The 8,513-nt window shown below is 39.6% G+C and overlaps 1 protein-coding gene across 1 annotated transcript in view; it reads left to right on the top strand.

The window, feature by feature from the left end:
• Nucleotides 1-8,207, top strand: part of MRPS30 (mitochondrial ribosomal protein S30) — a 9,692-nt gene extending 1,485 nt beyond the window's left edge. The window contains exons 2-5 of the mRNA XM_040630451.1: nt 3,010-3,155; nt 4,156-4,261; nt 5,753-5,929; nt 7,842-8,207. Of these exons, the coding sequence (XP_040486385.1) occupies nt 3,010-3,155; nt 4,156-4,261; nt 5,753-5,929; nt 7,842-8,131 (719 nt within the window). The 3' untranslated portion in view covers nt 8,132-8,207. The remainder of the gene's footprint in view (nt 1-3,009; nt 3,156-4,155; nt 4,262-5,752; nt 5,930-7,841) is intronic.
• Nucleotides 8,208-8,513: the final 306 nt, after the last annotated feature.

Raw genomic sequence — 8,513 nt, 5'->3', positions numbered from 1 at the left:
ATACCTACAATTACTGCGCTAGGATTTCTGTGATATATTCTCCAAAAATATATTCATTATTTTTTCACACAAATCAGTGTCACTTCAATTTAGGTAATATTGAGCCCCTCACTTTTACCTTTTAAATACTGAATATTTAAAGTTAAGATTAAAGATCTAACTCTCTTATGTCCTCCTTTTGTAATATTAATCTCAAAAGGATATTTGAGATTCTGCTAGCAACTTCTCACAGAAGATATTCTTGTAATGAATTTGAAATATGTATTTCTAAATGTCAGTTTAATAGACTTGCAACTTCATAAATTGCATCATCACTTCTAAGATAAAGGTATACGTAAGTTGTAACTTCCTTTAAGCAACAAAATGTTTGGTTTTCAAGGCCCTCAAGAATTATTGCAATAAATCCAAATAAGTATTTTTCCGGTTCCTAGCTGTAATAGAAGAGTGAATCAATAAATTAGATTATCTGAAATGAGCTTAAATTTCTAGAGATTTAGGTGACTTTTTCAGCAGGTTTTCAGCAGTGATTACTCACTGTGCATAGGTATAGATTGATTGTTGAGGATTAAAAATAAAACGGTTCCTTTCTTCAAGTTGCTGAAAGAGTAGTAGGAATCGACTCGTGTTGAAATACTAAGTTTTAATACAAAGGAAAATTTAAACGCAATTCTTTAGTGTTTATTATTTCCTTTTTTCCCAATTAAATCCAACTAAAAGTATATGTTTTGTAAACTAGGGAAATTAAAACAAATTATCTATGTATCAATTAGCATAGAGAAACACATGGAATTATTTTTCCAAAGATTAGCAGTGGTCATCTATGAGTGATGCTTGCATCATTTTAAAAATAAGCATGTATTAGCAATAAAACATGTTAGAATGATATTTTCAATAAATTTCAAACCTAAGAACTGAAACAGACGAGAGGTGGGATGTGCCACACACAAATGAAACCAGTAAATGCTAGAGGTTCCGGTGCAGAACGCTTCTAAATGATTTTTGGCAAGAAGTTTATGCCACGGTCGTAGAAGCAACCTGAGTAGCCGCAACTCAAAGTTTCACTCTTTCCAGCCAGGCCCGCGGAAAAACTACAGGCACACAAGTTCTGCCTTCGGTATACACACGTTCCGGGGAGCTGGAAACTAAGTTGGAGAAATGGTCTGATTGGCTAAGAAACGAATGACGCAACGTATCTCAGGCCCACTGAGAATCGGCCTCCCCACGCCTGGCCGAAATTCCGCTTTTGATTGGTCGTTACGGCAAGAGAGCAGCGACATTTCCCGAAATTAACCTCTGAGTCCAAACCCCGAGCCAAGATGGCGGCGGCCAGGTGTTGCAGGCTAAAGCTGCGCGGGCCGGGGCTGTCACTACACACTGCGGCCGAGGTTCGCCGCCGTCAGGCTCCAGAAATGACCGGCCCGATGTCACGGCGGCTCCGTGGCGCTACCCGCCGATTGTGGCCTCCCTGACTGCCAAGAGTAGCTGCACGGCAGCGGCGAGTGGAGCGGTGGCAGGCGACGGTGCACGCGGCCGAGTCGGTGGACGAGAAGCTGCGAATCCTCACCAAGATGGTTCATGAAGTCGTGGTTTATCCGCAGACTTTCGCCCTGAACGCTGACCGCTGGTATCAGGGCTTCACCAAGACCGCGTTCTGTCGGGCCTGCCGCCGCCGCCGCCCCCGATCCCGCGGAGCCCGCACCCGCCCTGGATGTAGAGGTCTCCGCGCGCCGCTGCTGTGACTGCTCTCCTGCAGGAGCACTTCTACCGTGGGCGCAAGCGGCCCCTCTCTACCAGGACGCGAGGCTGTCGCCTCGCCCTTCCTGGATCAGATGGTGGCCACCCTCATGGGCTTGCTCAGCGCACACAACCCCGCCCTGGCCACCGCCACCCTCGGTGAGCCTTGGGACAGCCACGCCGGGCGGGGGAGGTGGGGGACTCTTCATTTCTTTCTTTCTGCATTGTTAGTTTTATTTCTAGTCCTTTTCGCGCCTCGCTGGGTGCCGCCAGGTTTAATAGCAGTCACTGCGCTAAGTATCTGGAGACCGGGTCCCTCCCGGACCTGTGCTGCCACCTACTAGCTGTACAGCCTTCCACGACTCCAGTCTTTGGTTCTGCTTTGTGAAGGCCCAGACAAATGGAGTGGAAGAGCAGTGTTGGTTAAGAGAAGGGGCTCTTAGAGGGCGGGGCAGACCTGAAGTTGGGTTTTGGCCCTTCCACCGGAAAGTTACATGACTGTATGTCAGTTCATTAGCCTTTTTTAGGTTCAGGATTCAAACCTTGCCATTTTGGATTGCCAGGAAACAGCCAGCAACTTATTTTAACTGGTCACTGCAGAGATGAAAAATTAACGGACAGTTTTAAAAATCAGTGTTTCTCAGGCCTTCATTACTTTATATCTACCGCCTGGTAGGTGTCTTAATAAATATTTATTGAATTAATGTTATTAGAACTGTAGATGTGTGCTCAGCTGAGTCTTGTAGTGTGCATGCTACTTTCCTTCTGTCTCAGTCGGGAAGGAAGTAAGGAAGTGGTCTTGAGAGGAGGGAGCCTCGTGGATTTTGACTACTCCTGACTGTTGACCTAGGAAAACTTGACTTGGTCAAGACCCAGATTCCTCTTCTATAAAATAGAGGTGGTGATTACTATACATACCTTTGAGAGTTATTCTGAAGATTGATTTAGTAATTCTGACACATAAAAACTTTTTATTTCTGGTGAGTGATACATCTGTTGGTCTTATTTTCTTTGTTTATTCTTAAGAGAAACCTCTTCCATTACAGTGTATAGTATATGATGGATGGCACAAGTAGACAAATGTTTGAGCATTATATTTAAGTCACAGTCATTTAAGTTAAATCATCATATAACCCAGACTCTATCTTACATCAAAGAGTAATTTTTGATAATTTTTAATTTGCACAATTACTCTTAAGTTCTGTATTGCTGGTATTCTAATAATAACCAAATTTATCTAAATGATTAAATAAAATTTTGAATATCTTTTGATAGATTGCAAACGCCCAGTTCACTTTTACTGGTTGCGAGGTGAAGAAATTATTCCTAGTGGTCATCGGAAAGGTCGAGTTGACGCTTTGCGATACCAAATAAATGATAAACCACACAACCAGATTCGAATATCCAGACAACTCCCAGAGGTAAGGATTTATTGCATATATATCTACTGACATCTGATGAGGAAATGTCATAGGCAGCCTACGTAATCGGCTTAGTAGAATTTAAAGTTTTGGATGGATCCCCTTCAAGTTTCTTTCACATACTTCTCATCCAAAATTCTTTTTCAGTGTTTTAACCCGTTATGGTATGTATAGCCCTCAAAGGTCAAATAATCATTTTTAAGCAGGATTAAGGCATCAGTTTTCAGGACCGTACAAATCTTTTTTTCTTACTCTAAAAATATGGGACGGCTGGGTGGCTCAGTCAGTTAAGCATCTTCCTTCAGCTGAGGTCATGATCCCAAGGTCCTGGGATTAGGCCCAGTGTCAGGCTCCTGGCTCAGCCTGGAGCCAGGAGCCTGCTTCTCCCTCTTCCTTTGTCTCTCCACCCCCCCCCGCCCCCTCCCCCGTTTTTGCTCTCTCTGTCAAATAAATAAGTAATAAAAATATATATAAACAATTCATAATAGTTTATGATTGTAATCTGTGATAGACTGCACTACCTAATCATAAATCAAGGGATTTTTATAATTGTAAGCTGGTCATTTTTTTATATTTATAGTTCTGTGGGAGAAAATAAGTATATTTTGAGTGTTGTCTGTGTCTGTACACACACACACACACACACACACACACACATGCAGATGCACAGGTTTTTTTGGTAAAGGTCCAGACAATAAATATCTTGGGTTTTGGGGGGCCAGAAGTGTGTGTTGCAACAATTCATCCTAGTTCTTAAGTAATGTAAAAGCGGTTATGTACCATATGTAAATGAACGTGCCTGACTGTGTTGCAATAAAACTTTCACTTGTACCATCAGGTGGCTGGCTGGATTTGGCCCATCAATAGATGGTGTTACCAAATCATTTTGTAAAAAACATCTCAGTTTAAGATTTGTAAGTCTATTAAGAACGTGAGTAAAATATGTACATTAGTACTACTGTTGCTGTGAATTCATTCATGACTTTTCTTTTTCTTGAAGTTTGTGCCGCTGGATTATTCTATACCCGTAGAAATCCCTGTTATAACTTGTAAGCCAGACAAACTTCCATTATTCAAACGACAATATGAAAATACCATATTTATTGGTAAGTTTTTCTTTTGAAATATTGTGCCATCAGTGTGTCCAAAGGATCTTGTGCAGATTTACATAATTAATTCTTGATAACCAAGAAGTTCGGATAGTTTACAAGCAATATAATTCATAATCTCAGGTTGTTGTAATATGCATGAAAATTGGGGAAAAAATATTCTTTCAGCTCACTATTTAAAATTTTACTTGTTTCTACTGTGCTAGCAGCATTTAACTTTAAAAAATAGTTTTACATATTAAGTTTCGTTGACTTATGAAGAAAAGTAATTTGTCCTTTTTCAGGAGTAAACCAGTATAGAGCCAGACTTGAGGCAGTGATTGTGCCACTTCTGTTTGTGCCACACTGTGTCTTCTGTTTGTGCCACACTGATAACCACTAGGAATATAAAAATTAATAAGGCCTGGGAGCACCTGGGTAGCACAGTTGTTAAGCGTCTGCCTTTGGCTCAGGGCGTGATCCCGGGGTTCCGGGATCGAGTCCCACATCAGGCTCCTCCACTGGGAACCTGCTTCTTCCTCTCCCACTCCCCTGCTGTGTTCCCTCTTTCGCTGGCTGTCTCTCACATAAATAAATTAAAATATCTTTAAAAAAAAATTTAATAAGGCCTGTGTCTGCCCATGTGTAGCTTCTACTTTTGCTATCTTTTTGATTCTAGTAATTCCTAGTTGACTGGAAGATTTTAAGAAACCAGCTTTATACTAGTCCTCCAGACATGTTTTATCAGCCCCCTCTGTGTCACTGTGGTCTTATAGAGTGAATTGTGGGAACTTTTGGTTGAAAAGATTTTACTACTAAAGTCAAGAATATAAGCATTTCATGAAACATTGACTCTCGTTTTCCTTACTGGAAATACGGCATAAAAATCATTTTTTTAGGGGCGCCTGGGTGGCACAGCAGTTAAGCGTCTGCCTTCTGCTCAGGGCGTGATCCCGGCGTTATGGGATCGAGCCCCACATCAGGCTCCTCCACTATGAGCCTGCTTCTTCCTCTCCCACTCCCCCTGCTTGTGTTCCCTCTCTCGCTGGCTGTCTGTATCTCTGTCAAATAAATAAATAAAAGCTTTAAAAAATCATTTTTTAAAAATTAGGAACAAAGTATGTAATTTTTATATTAAAATGATAAAGGAGACTTTTTAATGAAATGTTTGTATCATTTGGAGAATAAGACAAGGAAAATAATGATGAATAAAAGGTTTGAAAAAAACTAAGCAATAGGGAGTTTTAAATAAACCTTGCCTACATTCTTTTGACTTACCCTGTGTCATCAGAGTGGGCTTGATGATAGCTAGCAGATCGTACTTTCATGTGAAGTTTAACTTCATTATAATCAGTGAAATAAATAAATCAACCTTCCCACTTGTGTAGTTTGAATACTGATCACGGGATGTGTAGAGGAGAAAGATGGGTTTGAAGCAGAGACTACGGATGTGTGCTCCAGATGTTCACAGGGACGTTTCGTCTGAAATGTTTTTATTTTGCTCCTCAGGCTCAAAGACTGCGGATCCATACTGTTATGGTCACACACAGTTCCATCTGTTACCTGACAAATTAAAAAGGGAAAGGCTTTTGAAACGGAACTGCGCTGATCAGATAGAAGTTGTTTTTAGAGCTAATGCTATTGCAAGCCTCTTTGCTTGGACTGGAGCGCAAGCTGTGTATCAAGGTAACATTTTATGGTGGTGTTCTTGGAAGATATCTGTGACATTTTAAGAAATCAGTGGTTTCTTTGGGTTAAGCGTAGGTTGAATCTTAACATTTTGAAAACTTTTACAGTGACAAAAAACGCAGTTGATCTTGTACTTGGACCACTTTTGTGTGAATGAATTTTTTTCTGATGTTTTCAAACAGATCAAAGACTGTAGCGAACCACGTGAGCTCTGTAGGTGATAGCAGCTTTCTGAAGCTGGAAAAGGAAATGCTTTGGTGGATTAAATTTTAGATTAAATCACAACTGTTCTGTATAATATCTTTGAAGGCTATATCCAGGATGTGGATTAAGAGATTGTTTATTCATTCAGTAAATAATGAATGCTTTCTAGGAACCAAGCAGTGTTGGCTTTGGAGATGCAGTGTTGAATGAGGCGGGCAGATCCTGCTGTCTTGGAGCTTATAGTGAGGAGAGGAAAAGATAATAAACATGTAATGTTTTTAGCGAGTGGTAATAGTATGGAGGAAATACACTACGTAAGGGACAGAATGACTTACCAGGTACAGGTATAAATCAGATATGGGGCCAAATTTATTTAAATGGAGTAATTCAGGGGTGGTCTCTAAAAAATGGCATTTGAACGAAGACCTGACTGTCGAGGAGCTACCTAAGCACAAACTTGGGGGAAAGACGCTTACACGCAAAAGGAATACAAGGAAAAGTCTCTGAGGTAGGAAGAGACTTGAAGTTTTAAAGGATAATGAAGGGAGGGGGAGAATGATGGAGGATGAGATAAAGGAAGCCAAAGGCCGGATCACAGGGGACTTTGAGAGCCCATTGTGAGGCATTTGGATTTTAGGACAGAACCTGAGGTAATAAACTACAACCTGTAACCAGATTGGTCATATATGAGTTCCCAGGAGGAATTTATTTTATTTTTTTATAGTAATTTTTTTATTATGTTATGTTAGTCACCATACCCCAGGAGGAATTTAATACAGATTTAATTATTTCTAGGCTCATATTTATATATATATATATATATATATAGTTTAATCTTTTACTCACAATTGTTGACTTGAGAGACTAGGGATAGGATTAGACAGAAGCAGAAACAGGAATATTTCTCAAAGACATTAGAATGGCACGGTTTATGCATTAAAAGTAAAGTGCTTCTTTTTCCCTATATTTAATTACAAATGCTAACAGTATTATTCATTGGCTAGCTTCATGAAGCCTGACAGAAAATATGTAGGAGGAAAGAACATTACTGCTTGACCCTGGCAGTGGAATATAAAAGTGTTAAAGCCAGTCAGTCTAGAGCAAGAAGCACCCAGAAAATTTGAATAGTAAAGGTATTAAAGGCATCCTGGAACCTATGACACAAGATACACAAGGTGAAATAACAACAGCGCATAAAACCAATTTCAAAATATGTAAAGGAAGAATAGAATTTGTCTAAGGACATGAATTGAAGTCCTTAGAAAGTCCTGTTTTTCCTGAAGGTTTTTTTTTGTAGATTTGGTGACATAGAAGGATGTAGTGGTTGTTGGGTGCGAGATGCTGCTGGTACCGGGAAGATGAGTGTGTTTGAACGGAGTTAGTTCCAGATACGGGGGAGAGCTGCATTGGTAGAGCTTGCTGCCTTTTTGAGTTGAAGTGAGTTAAGATTGAAAGCTGTTGAAGAACGAAGTTGTTGAGAATGCGTCATGAGTTTGGGGATATCCGAGGGGAGGAAATAATTTTTGATGCAGAAATAGAATATAGGATTAGAATGGAGAAGATGAGGAAAACTTTGAGATCTTCAGGAATTTGGTAGGTAAAATATTTAGGTTTTAGGGGATATTCGATACCCTCTAATGTGAAAATGTTTTGTTTTGGTAAAATATATTCCATGTATAAATTTCAGTATAACTTTTTTCTCTAGGATTTTGGAGTGAAGCAGATGTTACTCGGCCTTTTGTCTCTCAGGGCGTGATCACAGATGGAAAATACTTTTCCTTTTTCTGCTACCAGTTAAATACGTTGGCACTGACTGCACAAGCTGATCAAAATAACCCTCGTAAAAATATATGTTGGGGGACACAAAGTAAGCCTCTTTATGAAACAATTGAAGATAATAATGTGAAAGGTTTTAACGATGATGTCCTGCTCCAGATAGTTCACTTTCTACTGAACAGACCAAAAGAAGACAAATGTCAGCTGTTGGAAAACTAAGAAGAGATAATTGATTCAAGACTTCGGGAATACTTCAGTTTCACTGAAGGACAAATAAAAGGAATTTTAATGATGAGACTTGTCAAATGCATTATTTTGAGACAAATAATTTTTATGTTTACCTGTGATTAGACCTCTCATTCTGCTCAGAGTACACACTGAAAGATTTAATTTTAGAGTATGTTGTTTTAAGGTAATTTTATTCATATATGACTAATTGATGAGACCAGTTGAGCATTCTGCAATACCTGGTATTAGTTGCATGTGATTCTGAAAGTAAGGGAAGGATAATTCAAAAGTTTGAGAATAGGTAGATGCGTTTTATTTTTCTTTTTAGGTTTTAGTTTTTTCATTGATAAATGATAGAGAGTTTCAGAGTCCT

Source organism: Ursus maritimus, unplaced genomic scaffold (assembly GCF_017311325.1).
Source record: "Ursus maritimus isolate PB19 unplaced genomic scaffold, ASM1731132v1 scaffold_15, whole genome shotgun sequence".
NCBI lineage: Eukaryota > Metazoa > Chordata > Mammalia > Carnivora > Ursidae > Ursus > Ursus maritimus.
The sequence above is the reverse complement of the archived record's forward strand: the minus strand, read 5'-3'. Positions and strand labels throughout refer to the sequence as shown.